An 18750-nucleotide genomic window follows, 5' to 3' on the forward strand; every position below is an offset into this window, starting at 1 on the left:
ATCTATGATTTATTTAGTACACTTTGGAAAACAGAATTAATTAATTTATCAATATTTTAGGGGCCGATTCTTCGTCAATAGATTGTTTAAACAATGGACGTGCTCTGTTTCGTACAAATTCACAATTCATTCATGAAATAAACCTCATAAAAGTGGGCCAATATTCATGCAATCAATGTTGATATTTTAACAATACTGTCAACAGCAATGGAGGCAAACAGTACGAATAATTTTATTGTCAAAGTTTGAATTAAACATTAAAATGTTCAGTTTAAAATATATTTTTCGGAAAAACCTGTAAACTATAACCTGGATTAAAGTGCATTAGTTAAACATATTGGAATCCGTTCTGATTTCAAGTTATCTATTTTCAAGTAAAATTGCTTAAAATTTTATTTGATTTTTAAAATCATTTACCTGTATTATAAAAGGTCCAAAATGGGGAATAAAGTTAATTGGATCAATCAAAATAATGTCACCGAACTAAATTAGAAAATTAAAATGTTTACTACCGACCTCCCCTAATCAAATAAAAATAAACTTCCTTCAAATCAATTAGAGTTGACAATTTCCGACGTTCTTATAAAGCTGTGGCCATCGTAAAAATGGTAGCAAAGTACAGACCACTCTGCATTTAAAGTCTGTGCTGTGCATAAAAGTAGCTAGTGACCTTAGTACTTTAGATTTGCTAACAAAAAAGTAAAGAAAGTTTTTACGTTAAAACTTTTTAATTACATTGAAGAAAAAAAAAACAACTCTTCGTATGAGGAGTTGTTTTAATTCATTAAATATGTATTTTACGGGGTTGTCAAGAGTTTTTTTGTAAGAAATATTTAGAGGGCGTCAAAATTGGCTCCAAACGATTCGTGTAACTTGAACTTGGCTTGACACGCTACCGTGAGTCTAGATGTAGATGTTTAAAAAAAATTGCTAGTTTTTTAAGTCGAGCATTTGTCAGAAGCTTATATTGGGAAAAGCCATCCTAAAAGTTAGTTTTTTTTTTATAAGAGCTTTTGTTATGCCTTGCAAAAGGTGCTATTGTGTTACTCCAGTTGCAAGACGGTGTGCTATGTCACTTGTCTGTGCATCGAGGGAATCTCAAGACAAGATTCAATTTAGCATTTTCCGCTCCTGAATTCGAAGGTAGGGGTCGAATACATTAAGTATCGAAATTGCTGCAAGGATTTAAAGATTTGCTAGAATCGGTGTTTTAATTTGATATCGATTTGGTCTTAAGGGATGTTTTTAATTGCAAAAGGAATTAGATTTTATGAGGAACTCGTTCAGTAAAGATATTTGAGAACGTGAAACGAAATATTGTTTTTAACATTTTTACCAAAATCACTTTGGAGACTCCGATTTGGTTGGAAAAAGATTACATCTGCTCAGCTCTATATTTTATTTAGTTTGGGAAATACGAATTTTTTAGTCTCGGGAGAGGGATCAATTCGCCTTACAGGATTTGTATAGTTAATTTGAATAAAATGTATCCTAGATGTAATTTAGGAGTAAAAGAAGGGGTTACAATATTTTCAGAAGTTACATAGTTGATACACATTCTCGTCATTTCTCGTAGATATAGAAAGCGGGTCTTTATGGCCTCCATTTGGTACGAGACTACGTGGTAGACTTAATTTATTTATTTATGATGTCTAGATTGATTGATTTAGAAGGTTGGGTGAGCGTGTACCAATTAGAGCCAAAGCACATGATGCGTTGCGGCGCCGCGACGCAAAGATTTCCTCGCATCGCGCGGCGGTGTGCCGAACCGCTCGCGTGCACAACACATTTTTTTTTATTCACAACGAGGCAGCTCTTGGCCTGTATCTCACCTGATGAGTGATCAGGCCGAAGGTGGAAGCGAGCTTCACCCGGAATCCTCAACCACGGAGGAACTGGCTATACTTTTCTCTAACTGCCGGAACACAACAATGCTGTTAACATTGTTGTTATGGCGACAGACTTAGGTAAGATGGTGGTATTTCTATGTAAGACAACGCAGCGACACCGCTCCGGCGTCGCACCGCCGCCGCAACGCACCGTGTGCTTTCGCTCTTACGACCGTATTCACAAACATTACCATGAGGTCTCACAGTCCGCGAGGACGCAGACTGACACGAGAATCAATCACAAAACTATGTATTCAACGCTGTGCGTTCGATTTGCTGCTTCACTTATGAAGCATCGTTAATGGCTTAGTGAACAAAGTCTCTTCTAGGTAACCGTTGATCTACGTTCCTAAAGAAAACGGATACCATACATGTTTATGCCAATGTCATATTTGACCGACTTCCGTATTATGAAAAAAATGCCTCAGCTACAAAAGTTGTCGAATATTTACGATTTCTTGAAATGCGTGACGTTCTGTCGAGAATGTTTACGGTTCGTGAACGTTTGTTACACGTTTAGATTTATGAGTTATAAATATGTGGAAAAGCAGTCGTTATAAACATGAGACGGTTATTTTTGTGGCAGTTAGGTAAAGTTGCGGATATTTCAATATAACTATTTAATATAGGTACGGGACTATTCCCACCTCTCGTTCCCACCACTGCAACTCCTGTGTAGCCAGGATCTACAGCTTGACCGCCACAAAAACCTATTTAATATAGGTACCTGGCTCTAATCCTCGCTCTACAATCCTAATGGCGCAGTTAGATTATGCAGGAAGTGGATCGAACAGAAGCGTGAGCACGCACACCGAGGTATGACGATGCACGATGAAACTAACAGAAGTGCGTGTTTACACTATGTCTCGATCAATTGCCGGCATAGTGTAACTGCGCCATAATATACCTACTATCCTATCTTATTGTACTACGATATTCAGTTTGTTGGCTAAATTAATAATTATATCGATAACTAGTAGGCCACTTTTTTTGTGACAGACTGAATTTCACGCGGTATCTTATAAAGCTAGTAACTTAAAATATTTCCATCTAAAATCATTTAAATGAATATTCCTCCTTATTACAGTTTCGGATTTATTACATTTCAAATAAATGCCTATTCAAAACCGCAAAGCTCTTACTTTAATTAAGAAATATTAAAAGGAACGTTTAAATAATGGCGAGAGACATTGTTTATCCCTTTCCAAAAGCGTGTGCTGAATAGAAACAGTAAACTGTCCTGGAAAATATTTTCAGTATTTCTGTCTCTTTTACTCATTTAAGGTTGCTAGTATGAGTGACAGAGACAGATATAATCGAAGACAATCCGTTTTACAAAGGGTCGGGTGCAAATACAATTTGTTATTCAGAAACCTTTGAATAATGTAGGACTCTGTTTGTGCAAACAAAAGAAATTATGTCGTATCTTAGCGAAATAATATTTACATTGCTGTGGTTAAGGGTTGTTGGAAGGGAAATTGTCGGGAAAAGTGTTGGGCCGAGGTCATGCGGTAAAGGCGGCACCCCATTAGGGCTGAATGCTCGGCGAACGGACGCGAACACGCACAAATGGCTGCCGTTGCCATTTGTGCGTGTCGTATCACCGATGCCGTGCGTATCACAAAGGTTTGGTGAACGGACGCGATCACGCACGAATGCCGAATGTCAGCTGCGCGCATTAGGGAGGTCCTAGTGAGAGCATATTGTCTTTAAAAGTGTTGGGCTGAGGTCGTGCGGTAAAGGCGGCATCCCATTAGGGTCGAACACGCTCGGCGAACGGACGCGACCACGCACGAATACTGCCGCGCGGATTACAAAGGTTCGGTGAACGGACGCAATCACGCACGAATGCCGAATGTCAGCTGCGAGCATTAGGGAGGTCCTGTAAGAGTGTGTCTTTAATAAAAAGAAAAACAATCTGTGTAGCTGATTATATTATAACCATTTTTGTAGCTTTATGTTTGTAAATAAACCTATTACGAATGAAACGTGACAAAAAGATAAGAATAATTAGTAAGTAATTATTATTATGAGGAAGTCTTATCTTTTCTTTATTTTTTACCACAATTTTAATCATCGTACTCAAAATACACTTTTGCCTTTAAGGCTGTGTGGAACGCAACACAATATCTACTTGAGGGTAAACTTGAAGGTACAAAAGTCCGTACAAATGAAACGAGGGTAGTGCCAGTGTAGGGTAATTCGATTGTGCCAGTCTTGTGCCAAACGACGCCTCCGTTTATTTCTCACGGAGGCAGTTTCTTAGCGCTAGTGATGTCTACAATCTTACAATCAATCGATAATTTTAATCTAATTCCAAATGACTTCTTTTTCGTCAGCCAAAATAATTTATGGGGTAAAAATGGCTTTGTTGAGCATTGTATGAATTTTACAACTAACGCGTGTTTTAGAAAAGTTACGTTTATGATCTGATAAAAAAGTTTAAACAAAAAGTGAAGAAAGTTAATGTATAGTAATAAGTTCTTTTAGGTTTTAAAATCAATTTCTAAATATTAATATTCTTCAAGTCTCCCGCAATACAATACCACTGAGCCCACTAACCATTACCATTGTTTATTTCTTACAAACTAGGTACTTCTTTCTAAATTTTTTTGCGGTAGAGTTTCAAAGTTTATCGTTTGAAATCAGATAAAGTAGCATCACTAGGAATGCCTTGCAGAATTCTGTATATTACATTATTTGTTTTTATCTTCGCAAGGACCAATGACGAAGTAGAAAGTGGTCAATTAGCGATTTAAAATCAAACTTGGGTTCAAAGTTTCGATTAAAAATACGAGTCAAATAAATATTAAATTTTCAGCAAGTCCACCTTTCGAAATCTCCTGTATGTTTTCCAACAATTAATTTTAAATTTTCGCGTTGCATAATTGGATTAATTTAAACAGGTTTTATTATTACGCGGATTTATATACGCGGATAGGTAACATTAAAATATTGCCTGTATTTGCCTGACGTTTCGACTGAGTTGCACCGGCCGTGGTCACAGACTGACTGTTTTCCAGCATTATTTTCTAAACGCAAGAATCGTAAACACACTAATGTCCTCTTACCTATATCCGTTATTTGGCAAGCAACTGCGAAATGCCAAGCTTTGCCAAATGCAAGCCAAGTTCCGCCAAGCTGCCAAGTGAGCCGTCTTGCGTGTCGAACTGTCAAACGTATCCAAACTAACACGTTAGAGTAAATTCGTGCCATTTCGATGTTTCTGAATAGAGTAAGTTAGCGGTCTGTAGGTACCTCTATGATATACAAGCTTTTGCCTGTGGCTTTGCCTGCGTGACTTTTGAATCGTCATAGAAATTCTTTATGGTATGCTTGTCCTTCTTCTATAAGCTGTAGGCCAGTAAAATTAGATTTTAAATCGGAAATAATTCCTACAAAAGATTTTAGTGCTTTAATGGCTTCATTGCTTTCCCATTAAGACTCACTCGCGCTAACTCCCGTTCCCGTGGGAATTTTGCAATATCCTGTTGTAACTAAGCTTTAAGTTTACTAAGATACCTGCATGCCAAATTTCAAGCGATTAACTTAAGCGGTTTAGATTTTTCTTACAAATGGATTTTCCCGCTAATTCCCGTTCCCGTGGGAATTAATAACTATACTATAACCTGCCCAGGAGTATGAAGAATAATTGTACCAACTTTCGTTAAAATCCGTCGAGCAGTTTTTGTTTCTATAAGGAACATACAGACAGACAAAAATTTTACTGATTGCATTTTTGGCATCAGTATCGATCATTAATCACCCCCTGATAGTTATTTTGAAAATATATTTCATGTACAGAATTGACCTCTCTACAGATTTACTATACTTAAAAGTATAATAATAACTGATGATGCGTACTGTTCCAAATACCGGCTTCATTCATTTTTGCCAACAATAGGATTGAAACATACATTTTGACGTAATTTCTCGTCAAGCCAACCGTATTATATCCATCGCTGCCTATCCGCCAATATGTCGTGTTTATTTAACTGTTCAATTCCAAGCAAATGAACAATTATATTACACAATAACAGCAATTAACATGCATGAAATGATTTGTAGACACTTTACAAAGTATTAATTTGATTACTCGTTATATCTCTCTGAACTTCAAGCTCGCTGAGTTGATTAAAATCGAAACTTTTAATGAACTTGATCCTATCTAATAATGGTAATAAATGTTGGAAAGTTACTTACTTTGACTAATTTGAGTTATGAGTATTTTGTATGAGTGGTGAAACGTGAAACTCAATACGTGTTCATTCAAAAACTTTTGGAATGCCTCTAGATTGTGAACGCCAAGTTTGTGATTGGAATCTTTGCAGTAAGAGCTCGTTCACACGGCAACCAAGTATATTTGGAGTTCCATTTGTACATATTTGAACTGGTCAGTTTTTGCGGGACACTGCAAATGGGATGGTATTAAAACACTGCAAAAAACGGGATGTCTCCGTGGAAACAAGCCCTAAGAGGTGGAAATGTGTCGCAAGGTTCGCGAATAAGTATTACCACAGAATAATAATAAGTACTACGTACAGAAGTTTTACTTCGCGAAGGTATTTAAAAAAATGTATGCTCAATGTCATTAACAATATGGTGTAATTTAGCCTGTCTCAAGAGTCAAGCACCATTTTGTTGACAAACGTCAGTGATCGGCACTGCGCCGAAGCTATAGGGCTGACTTCGGTAAAATGATGTGACGTGAGGTGCCAAACTGCGGAAAATGGCGGAGGAAATACATGATTTAGCATGAATTATCATGAATACCTAATATTAACTACTTATTTACCTCTCAGTGTCTTGAGGCAACTTAAAAAAGTACATTCTGTGTTTTTATTATTATTTAGGCAGTTAAATACTGCACAGTATTTAGTACACCATTTTCTTTATTTTCTTTCATCATACACAAGAATACGCGTGCGTGAGTCAATGTTCGCTCGTATGTGAGGCATTGTCGAATAGTATCCTGTAGGTGGGCCATCGTGCGTGTTTTGTTTTCGGTGTTTTCGGTGGTTCGGCGCGGAGATGAACAGGCCTGGTATTACCTTATTTTCACATAGGTAGGTACAGTGTACATTCTGACACAATGAACAAACTTGAATTTCAGATATTATTCATTTAGTATTTATACCTACTTAGTTATTATTGAAATTAAGAAGAATCGGCCCCTAAAGCAAGCGACAATAACTTTAATGCGCAATTTATCAATCAAGTGTTCAAACCAATGTAATATGCGATATTTTTTTTACTGGTACACATGCATCTTGCTAAACGCTTGTCTAGTCACTTGACGCTACGCCGTAGCTACGAACAAAGCCAGTCGTAGTGATAGTCGTAATTTCGTAGCCTTTCGTAGCACGAAGCCAATCATAGTCGTAGTCTCGTAGCGATAATCTGCCACCCAATGGTGCAGGCACACTATGCACAGATCGAGATAGTGTAAATACGCAATTCAGTGCTTTTCGCCGTGCGTTGCTCATACTTCGGTGTGTTCACGTTTCTGTTCGATCAATTACCCGCATAGTGTACCTACGTCATAAGAGTTACATTATTTCATGTTGTAGATACTTTCGTTAACCAGCCTTATATGTCATATAACTATGTATGTATTATAGTGACTGCTATAATGTAATATAATGATTTATAATATCAGGGTCAAACACTGAATCGAATTAAGCGAATGACAAATTACTTCAATTGGAACTTGTTTACTTTTACTATGTGTATTTACAATGAAGCTTACGCTCTGCTAAATACTAACGTAAATAGAACCGCCAGTGATTAACTTTTGAAGTTATTTGAAGTTATTTTATTAATTAATATTGTTTTGGTTCTTCTTTTCAATACATTATTATTTTTTATGTTATTTTCTTCTTAGTTTTTCTGCCTTTTACTTATTATAATTTCATTTCTCTCTACACGCTTTGGTGCATCTTCTCTTCACTTGCACGTAAGTTTTATTTATTATTTTATATGTTTTTTATATTTTATTTCGTTTGTCTGTGTTGTTGTGTTGTGTCGTAACGTGTGGTATGTGTGTGTTACTTTTAATCTCTTAGCTATGACTTTTATAAATAGTAAACGTTTTTGGTAGAGCCCTAATGTTTTTTATTTTTTATTTTGTGTTGCATCATAGGTATAATTGTTGTTTTGAAGAGCTTTATTGATTTGAAATTTTTATAAGTTTAATACATTTTTAGTGTAAAAAATATTATGCATCTACCTAAAATGTTTGTCTTGTTGTCTGTGCATCAAAAAATCTTACCTAAAAATAATGTTATGTAAACACATTACCTACCACTCCTTTGCGTCGCGCAGCCGAGTAAAAAACTAAAATTGTCGGGAGTAATTTTCATTTATCTTCAAACGAAATTAAACCTACATAAATGAGAAAAGATATTATGTCGCAGAGAATACTAAAATAGCACTGCAATAGTAAACGCTCTGAAGAAATATTATTTAATATAGGACTGCACCCGCTGGCTGCATTAGGGCGAATATAAATTAGAGCATTTGCTTGTAACAGAATATGTATCACCCTTTCCTGAACTAAAACATTGAGCTCTCCTCTTAAGTTTTAACACAACTTAGGCACCACTTAACTTTAACGGAAACTATAACGATAACCGGTGCTTTTTGTATGGAGTTTGACAGATTTTTGACGTTTATTAGCCTTAATATCAAAAATTCAATATTAAATTCATGTAATGTTCTTGTTGAAAAAGCCACGAGCAGTGACGTTAAAGTAATTCTTAACCGAAAGCAACATTATGCGTTCCACGCCATAATATAAAGTTCAATTTTGTGCGTAATGGTTTGTCTCGTATCTATTATTTATGTAGTTCAAAATCGAATTATGCTTGCAATTCTAGCGAAGAGGCCCAGTGAGGATACGCTCTTATAAAAAATGAGTTTCATAAAATATGCTCACTTGTTGTGGAACATTCGGAGCTATTGGCTCGAGAAATTGTTGTAATCTGCAGGCACCTTTACACTCACACGTTCATCTTTTATTGGGTTATCAAAGTAATATTTTTCTATGGATGAAGTTTATGGTGAAGGCATAGAAGTGTTTATTCCCATATACAGGGTGTTAGGTAAATGGGTATATGAGCTGACACTAGCCCATGTTAACACGGGCATATAAATGGTATGGTGAAGTCAGAAATTTGATATCATCATTTTATTTTTTTAAATTTTCATACAAAATAAATTTAATAAAATCCGATTTGTGTGAAAAATAAAATAATTAAAATGAAGATACCAATTTTCTGACATCACCATACCATTTATATGACCATGTTAACATGGGCTAGTGTCGGCTCATATACCCATTTACCTAACCCCCTGTAGATAATGTGCATTATTTGACATCAAAGGTTAGAGAGCAAATTCCTATGGTAATTTCTGTGCGGGGTTCTATATTCGCGAAATTATGGTGTTCGTTTGTTTGTTTATGGTTTGCGACAGTGGCAAGGTTACGTAGGTAATACCGACGACGGCTTATCAAGTTGCACCATATGGGATCTTGTGTAGTTGTAATGAGCGCTATTTGGAACAAAAATGTATTAGGTACGTGTCGAGTCTTTTAAATTGATTTAAGAAAAAGAGGTATAAGAATTAAATTATATGACTACTAGCTGTCCTCGCGACTTCGTACGCGTGGAAAACCCTTATTTATCATCTAGGGTTATGAAAAATATGTAGTTTAGGTCATATTCTCAGACCTACTGAATATACCTAAACACACAATTTCACAAGAATCGGTCAAGCCGTTTCGGGGGACGTTACATTTTCAAAAACACTGTACCTAGGTAACACGAGAATTAATGTATAATATCTGCATTTCCTCGCTGAATGATTTAACCAATGTAATGTTAGTCTATTTTTAAATGCACTTTCAACAAAATAAGTGAGTATCAATGTAATTAAAACATTTTATATGTAGAAAATAAACGCTTTATTAACGATCACAAGGCCTTTATTACGACTGTGAACGCCATCTCCCAACGTTTCCTTCAACCTGATTACATTTCTTTCAGTTCAATTACATTTCGACGACTATGGAAATAACGTACAGTCGGCTTCATAAAAATCGAGATGTTCTGAAGTACCCACGAATCTAAACAATAGAAATCAATCGTTGCCGCGGTCTCACGTGGCGGCTGAGGGGATCCACAAGATAGGTCATTTAAAAAAGTTTGAGACCTTGTCTAATGACCTCGAAATGGGATCAACATTATTGACTATTGGACTAAAAATATTGTGTCTAAGATACAATAACAATGTCAATGTAAATTTCTAATTTTAATATTATTGAAGATTTCCCAGTCTATTCTTTATGATACATTTATTTTAGCTATCTTTTTCTCATCAGAAATCTTATTATTATCTATTAAATCAAAATACAGTTAGGATTGAAATTATAACGGCATTCTTGCCTATCTGCTACAGATGCTACCATTTTATTAAAATATGTTTCCAATTCTGAGTGGGTTTTGATTGCTTCAACTCACGAATCATTTGCAGTTCTATTTGGAAAGAAAATCAAGTGTTTTATAAAGCCTTGAGTAAACTCTACAAAATGTATTTTGATAAAAGTATTAGGTACTTTATTAATTATGTGTGTACTTGTACCTTACATAATTATAAAATTATTGGTTTTCCTATTAAATAAATAAATAAAACAAAAGCTACTAGGAAACTGAAAAACTGTAGGTACCAAAATATTTTATAGCGAGGTTATTTTACTGTATTGATATTATACATAATTATCCCATATTCATACATAGATTCAAATAAGAAAATTAAAAATACAAACAGTTTATGTAAAAAAGAAATCTCGGTTACTTATCGTAGTAAATAACAGCAGTTTATAATAAAAATCTGGCCTCTAAATCAGTACCAGAAGTGTGTGGCATAATATGTAAATAAGAAAGGTTATACCATAAAAGGGCATGTAAATAGCCTAATATGGGCCTCCATATAAAATGAGGACCGTTATTGGCATTTGAAAAAATGTGGTGCTCCTTCAGAACAGGTCCTTAAAAATATTATATCGTATTTGAATTTTGTTCGGTGTTATATGAAAAGAAGTCATAGAATATTATCTTTTAGGCCCAGAACAGACGGTGAAACGCAACTGCAAAGAAACTGCAACTTTATGATGATTCTGATGAATGAAACTGAAACTAAAAGTTTTAAACTGGTCGCGTCATGTGTGGTCTCTCAATGGACGCTATGGCAGAAACTTAGATGCAACTCAAAAATAACTAGAAGTTGCAATTTCGTTGCAGTTGCGTTTCACCGTGTGTTCTGGGTCTTAGAGTATTTAACCTCAAAACTAGTTGTAGGACTATTGTAACTATAACGTTTTTATTGTGTTATATCAGTGTTACGTACTCACAGCAACCGTAAAACACACACTAGATTTTTTTATTTAATGTTAAAGTTGTGAAGGGTAGTAAAACTTTTTGAAATACGTAGGCACTTATATTTGAAACATTAAAAAACGGTGGAATAAAAATTAACATTTGGACATTAAAATTAGCACGTTTACTTTAACACCTATTATTTTAAACGGACTTCATTTAAATTTTGAAAGGAAACAGTTAAATATTCGCAGTTTTTATTACTAGCAAATTTTATTTCACCCCATATTTTTGGTCCCGACTGTACTTCTAGTTAAACAAGGCATTTGTAGGCATTAAACTTTTATTTACGGTCACTAAACGTTTCGCTTCTACAATCATTACTGAGGTCGAGTTTGGTTCATTTGATACGTAAAACCTTTTTAATTACAGATTTTCGTTTGAATTCCCTGAGGCGTTTCACGCTATTCGTTTTAAGAGTTTTCTTACAACATTTTGTAACATAAAAAAATATATTAAGGCTAGCAGGCAATGTCTCAGATTCGAGAACATTAAATTCAACGCACATGAACCAATGAAATGTCTTTGTAAGTAATTTGAATTTGATTGCAAAGTGTAGTTCCTAAATTAACGTCAAATAGAAATTAGGTGCATAGGCGTCCTCAAAACCTGAGTAACTTTTCACTATTTTTATTCGCTCCTTTCACATAAGAAGTACCTTGATGTCGGTCGTACCTATCGAAATATATACATTTATTATGTTTTTTTTGTAATATTAAAATATAATAGGATACTTATCATTGTGGTGCAAGAGATATCAACCACAGTAAGCAGTATTTTATTACAAATCTGTTAACACAAATGGCCGCTTAGCAGTTTCCCAACCTAATCCCAGCACGGTTTGTTATTCGACCGCAAATGAGGCTGTAGCTAATGTAAGTACCGGCGTAATACAGGGTGTTACTGGCGGCACGCCAAGTGATTTCAGGCTTAAGACCGCTGAGAATAAAGCATAAATTTAGATACGCTGAAAAAAATGCTCATTAACATTAGTTAACTTTTAGGTATCTACTGCTTACAGAAAAAAATTACTTGAGATCTAGTAATTTGTACCTACTACTAAGTATCTTTTTTTATTGGTATTATCGCCCAACCTGTCTGGCCAGTGCAGGTTGGAGAGTGTAGGCCAAATTTTGTGATCCTGCGGTAGAGATTAAATGACCAGTGGGTCTAGACAAAGTGCAAATTATAATCGCAAACCAGTCGAAAAGTGGTCGAAAAGCCCCTTTTTTGTATGGAGTTTTGACGGATTCGATTTTCGATTCGATCAAAAAGTGCGTTTTGTCTAGGGGGGCTGTAGGCCTAAGATGCGCGCCGCGATTAGCGGTTATCACGCCATTTTATCGATTTTCCCCATACATTTTGACGTCGATAAAAGTTATCACGGCGCGCATCTTAGGCCTACAGGTGATGCAGTGGAGTTTTAAGTTGGTTGGTGAATCTGCAAAGTTAAAAAATGTCATGTTTTTCTGTCTTATTTCTCAAATTATAAACTTCAAACCGTTTTACCTTGATGCCGTAATTTGCTGCGATAGAAACGTCGGCCTACTTCGCCTTGAATGCACTCATTAGCAGCCGTAAATCTACGGGGAACTGGTGGCAGATTTTCTATGGACACCGTCTCGGCTAAATGAGCTGCTTTTGCTACTAAAATTACTAAGATATAGCTCGTTTAGAATAGATATAGCTGGAATTTGTATTGAAGAAAGTATTTTAAGTGTTAGTGTGCAAGTTTCAACTTACGTTAATTTTAACAAACGTCAAAATTCTGTCAAACTCCATACAAAAAACACCCTTTATTATTATAGTTACGGTTAAAGGAAGGTGGTGCTACTCAGCCTTAAAGTTTTATATTGTCAGCCAGAATTTGCACCAGTTCAATAAAATAATGATAACGCGGTAGAGTTAATATTTGATTGGTTGATTCATGTTATCAAATATGTTTTTTTTAAATCAAGTTCGTCTAAGTGTGAGAGACAAAAAAACGCAATTTTCAAAATTAAATTATGTTACATAATGAAACCATAATTAATTACTAAAGAGACATTTTTATGTAATTATCTCAAAGGTCTATTTTCATTTTGCGCCAGTGCTATTTTTTAAAAACCTTTTAGTGGCGACAGAATAACAATTTCAAAATACTAACGTTCAAAGTGTTACAAACAATTTAACACTTGTTGGAAATGCATTGCATGTCTCATTTTGCCTCCAATTAACTTGAAAACACTAATTAACTAACACCAAAGGAATTATCTTGCAAATTGCGGTGTAGTGTGTACGGCACACCAAAATTTTTGTCTCATAGCAATACGGCCAAAACCGCATCAAATCGATAGATACTATTATCCTGAACTCGAAAATACCAATATCAGACATTTTCCGCGTAGCGTTTGATCTGACCGAATTTTCAAAATTGTCAAAGAATTTCACCGAACTGCATCATAGCAATATGTCTGATTTGCAGACTGTAGTTGAATGATAGTTCTGAGATACCGGAAACATTATTTTCAGACGTTAGTGGTGTAGCGTAAACCCGTAAAATCACTTAAAAAAATTAAAAATGAGACAAAAAAAATGTCTCATAGCAATACGTCTGAAAATCTTTTTTATTGGTAAATTTTGGTTATTTGATGCGAACAAAACAATTTTCAGACGGAAATGTGAACGCATTAAATTTTGAGACCGTTTTGAAAATGTTAACAAATTTTACCGATCGGTATCATAGCAATATGTCTGAAAATTGTTGGACATGATAAAATAAGTTGTCCACATGTGCAAAAAATTTATATCAGACAAATTAAGTGTAGCACCTTCTCTATCATACAACTTTTTGATACACTTAAAGTGTCTGAAAACAGGTTTTTGGTAATCATGGCAGCAATACGAAAAGTTCAAAAAAAAAATTATCCGTATTGCTATGATACAGGTCGGCTAAATTTGTTGACATTTTCAAAAATGCGCACAGGCTATATGCTACGCGCAAAATGTCTGAAAACAAACTTTTTCGTAATACAATTATAAAATCTATGTACATTTTCACTATCAGACGTATTGCTATAATACCGACTGTCTTTTTTTTTGACACAGCAGAAATGGCCTCCCACGCAGTTGCTACACTTTCGACCGTTACTACACACCTAGTCGGGTTCAGAATCATACAATCTAACGATTTTATAGGGTTTTTGCCGTATTGCTATGAGACATGGTTTTGGTCGTGGGCTCTCGTACTAACAAGTTGAAGCATAAGGACAAGCATAATTGTATAAAAAACCGTTTTTGTGGCATGCTGCATGTAGCTTAGATTTTTTTATCTGAAAAACAACATCCAATCCACCTAATTATTATGTGTTTTTTGTATTGTTCAGAGTTTTCTATTATTTTTATATCCTTTTCTGGTACCCATAGTACACGCTTATTTTCTGACTAGATAGAATCATGATGATGATTATGATGATAAAAACTCAACGTACGTTTCAAGCTATTACATGCTGTAACTTACCAATATTAAGTCCAAATTCCTTCGCCAGACGATGACCATCCTATTGTGCCTGGTGACGAAGTGACGCACCTGGCGACCTTGCCTGAGGAGGAGGCGGTGGTGGCCATGATGGGACTGCCTCGCTCTGGAGAGATCACCCGAGCACAGCTGAGGATTAAGGAAAGCAAAGAGTTTAAGGTCAGTGCTCTGGAACTGGATTTAAAGCCTTGTATAAGTAGGGGATAGACGATCTAGTGAAGGCCGCGGGAAACACCTGGATACGGGCAGAGTAAGATCGGTCATTGTGGAAATCCATGGGGAGGCCTTTGTCCAGCAGTAACGACGAAGTGACGCACCTGGCGACCTTGCCTGAGGAGTAGGCGGTGGTGGCCATGATGGGGCTGCATCGCTCCGGGGAGATCACCAGGGCACAGCTGAGGATTAAAGAGAGCAAGGAGTTTAAGGTTAGTACTCTGAAAGGGAAGTTAAGCTTTGTATAGGGACTCCCAGTGGACAAACGATCTGGTGAAGGTAGAGGGAAGCACCTGGATGAGGGTAGAGTAAGACAAATGGGTAGGTACCCGTAGTTTAATAAGCCACCATTTCATAATGGCCAAAGATCTATAAGCCACGATTTAATGTGTCATAACATGGTCATATCTCATGTAATGAGGTCTCAAAAGTCTCTAAGTGGAGACAGTTGTCATATTATTTACAAAATTACGCCTACATAGACTGAATTTTAATGAATTGTTTAGTTCATCATTAGAGCCGACATCTCCACACTCTGAACCAGTTTTTCAGACTTGTTCCAAGGAAGTAGAATAATAACCATTAAATTGTTTGTTTTGTTACAGAACACTGTAGATAAGTTAGTCCAAAGAGCAAACGCTTCCATTATAATTGGGACTTCGTCGTGGAAGGAGCAGTTCACAGAAGCTTTGACTGCCAGCTCAGGTAAATTTAATTATTTCGTTTTAATTGATATTAGGTAGGTACTGCAGAAAGCACAGAAATTGTTGGTATATTAACTAGATGGTCAACTGGGACAAATAAGACGAAATACTATGTTTTCTAGGTATTGTAAGCTTTATTTAAACTTACTACTACGTATTTTTTTTAACATAATTAATATAAATATAACTTATACGTATTACGTATATAGTTCGCGCAACTAACTACTTTGTTATCCTAAAATGCAACTACATAGGTACCTATTCAAATTAATGTCAGCGAAACTTCAGATTTTTATGCTCTGTCCTGACCTACGTCATAATATTGTCAATATCACTCCTCTCATGCCGCTCTTATACCTCAGGCACTGACTGAGATAATCGCCAGATATAGTGAAATATACATATTTTTCAAGACTTGTCCATTTTTAGGTTCAGACGACCCCGATGAACCACCGTCGTGGTCTGATTACATACTTCACGTAGTCACGCTCTTCTGGAAGATCATTTTCGCATTCGTCCCTCCTACTGGTAAGTACAACTTAAATCCGGCTCGAAGGATCAAAAAGTTTAGCTTTAATCCCGCTAGAAGGATTGAAATTATTTAATATGCCGTTAATAAAGGAAATTATTGCATTGTGAAGCATTTTTTGTCTGCCAATTAGGATAGTATTCCAGATTTTTCTGGAATCGTTTCCATCGATAAACTATAGTGGCAATTGCCACTGTGCCGTTAAGCTCATTATGTTTCTTGTGTTTATCAGCCTTATTAGGTATACCATTAAAGCCCGATTTGACCAAACTTTTAACCGAGAATAACTCCTGGTATAACTGGCACATTGACAGTTTCAGTATGAGAAATATGTCAAAATGTCAAATAACTGACGATTTATTCTGAGATTAATATTTACTCTTGTTTGGTCGAATCCACCCTAAAGCATTTTTTATCTGTCAACAGACATAGGTGGCGGTTACGTCTGCTTCGTGGTGTCCATCATTTGCATTGGGCTGGTGACGGCCGTCATAGGCGACGTGGCGTCACACTTCGGCTGCACCCTCGGCATCAAGGACTCGGTCACTGCCATCGTCTTTGTTGCTTTGGGGACTAGCATACCAGGTGATGATTGATGTTTGAAAATTTTTGTTGATAAAACCATTAATTACCATTCATGTTTTAGCTAATGAAAGCCATGACTATTCAGGCAGATTATTCACTTATACTTACGAAACATGAATAGTAAATAATGGTTGCGTACCTAGTATATATCTTTCTGTGTAGATTTCTATAAAAAGTAGCCTAACTGACTATTCATAGTTTTTCATTATCCGATATTATAAGGCACCTAATTCATTGTAAATCTGTCCAAAGAAGGGATACCAAACATCCATCCATTCTCATAAACTATGACGTTTATTACCGTTTATAGTGTTTTATAAAAACGTTACGAGCTCAAGATAGGATCACTTAGGTAAGATCAGAGGATAAATATTTTATAAAAATAAAATATGGCAATGTTGTCCCCGTAAACTATGAAAAATCGTCGCCCGAAAGTTCGGTCAGGCTGTAAATCAGTATTTGAACATGATTGTATGAAAGTACGCTCACCAATTTGGTATCTGTCGATTCTTCGTACAAATTAGAAGCCGACCAAATTATCGGCCGACTTATTATTTTGTAGTCTGCAGGGAGTCTAAACCAAGAACAGAATTCCTTTTGGAAATTAGAACATAAATATTTCCTCTATTCTCCCAAACAGATACTTTCGCCAGCAAAGTGGCAGCCATCCAGGATAAGTATGCGGACGCGTCCGTGGGCAACGTCACGGGTTCCAACGCCGTCAACGTCTTCCTGGGAATCGGGGTGGCCTGGACCGTCGCCGCCATTGTGCACTGGAGCAGGAACGAGAAGTTCCTTGTTGATCCTGGAAAGTAAGTTTAAGTATCTTGACAGGGCTTAACGGCTAAGAAGCTCTTTAGACCTAGAGAAGCTGAGTTTGTTCTACCAATTTATAAGTAGCTTTGATTAGGCCGGAAAAATCAAAAACCGGCTCGAAGGACTAGACAGAACAAACTATCCAGGATAAGCACAATAATAAGGCTTATGCCTTAATAAGCAGACGCAAGTATTCTGACCATCCAACCTCTTTGTAGTTCTTAAATTTTTCTCAACAACGAATGACCCTGTAATTATTTCAACCAACCTACCTAGCGTGGGATGTCCACCCACAAGGGTGGGCCGACGACCTCATAAAGGTGCTGGATGCAGGCCGCTACCAACTGGTTAATATGGAACTCATTCGAGGAGGCCTACGTTCAGCAGTGGATGTCCTATGACTGAAATGATGATGATAATTAACCTATTATCTTTGTCCCCAGTCTAGCCTTCAGCGTCACAATGTTCTGCTCGGAAGCCTGCCTCGCTGTGCTGGTCCTGGTCCTCAGAAGACGCAAGTCCATCGGCGGCGAGCTCGGAGGCCCCCGCTGCGCCAAGATCGTTACTTCCATCTTCCTCTTTTCACTCTGGCTCTTCTACCTTACCGTTTCCAGCTTGGAAGCTTACGACGTCATCCAAGGGTTTTAATCTAGTATTTGTAGGTTTTGTTTTGACTGATGCTTCGCTTGGACTGAAGCTGATTGTGTTACAATGTGGACTTTTTCAGTACTTGGAAAATTTTTGGTGAAACTAAAATTTCCGATCATGAGGAATTTTAAGGTACCTTACGCAATTTTCGGTTGTAAAACTTAAATTTTTTTAGAAAGATCAATTTTTGTGTGTAAAAGTGAAGCAACAATAGGTATGGTGACAGAAACTAGGGTGTAATTTTTGAAGTGTCTGAAAAAAAAATTGTCATTCAAGGACAAAATTAACTTTAACACTTTTTTATTTCTAGTTTAGGTACTCAATTAAAACTCATAGATCCAAATACTGAAATAGACCACCATTATTTTGATGAAAGAAAGCGATATCATAGGTTAGAAAGTCGTTGGGCAAT

General features: G+C 36.3%; 1 protein-coding gene across 1 annotated transcript in view; it reads left to right on the top strand.

The window, feature by feature from the left end:
• LOC135080803 (sodium/calcium exchanger Calx) overlaps positions 1–18426 on the top strand; it is a 142570-nt gene extending 124144 nt beyond the window's left edge. The window contains exons 4-9 of the mRNA XM_063975526.1: positions 14854–15002; positions 15662–15761; positions 16190–16288; positions 16716–16874; positions 17515–17686; positions 18134–18426. Coding sequence (XP_063831596.1) covers positions 14854–15002; positions 15662–15761; positions 16190–16288; positions 16716–16874; positions 17515–17686; positions 18134–18338 — 884 coding nt within the window. The 3' untranslated portion in view covers positions 18339–18426. The remainder of the gene's footprint in view (positions 1–14853; positions 15003–15661; positions 15762–16189; positions 16289–16715; positions 16875–17514; positions 17687–18133) is intronic.
• Positions 18427–18750: the final 324 nt, after the last annotated feature.

The sequence above is a fragment of the Ostrinia nubilalis genome, chromosome 18, assembly GCF_963855985.1.
Source record: "Ostrinia nubilalis chromosome 18, ilOstNubi1.1, whole genome shotgun sequence".
Taxonomy (NCBI): domain Eukaryota; kingdom Metazoa; phylum Arthropoda; class Insecta; order Lepidoptera; family Crambidae; genus Ostrinia; species Ostrinia nubilalis.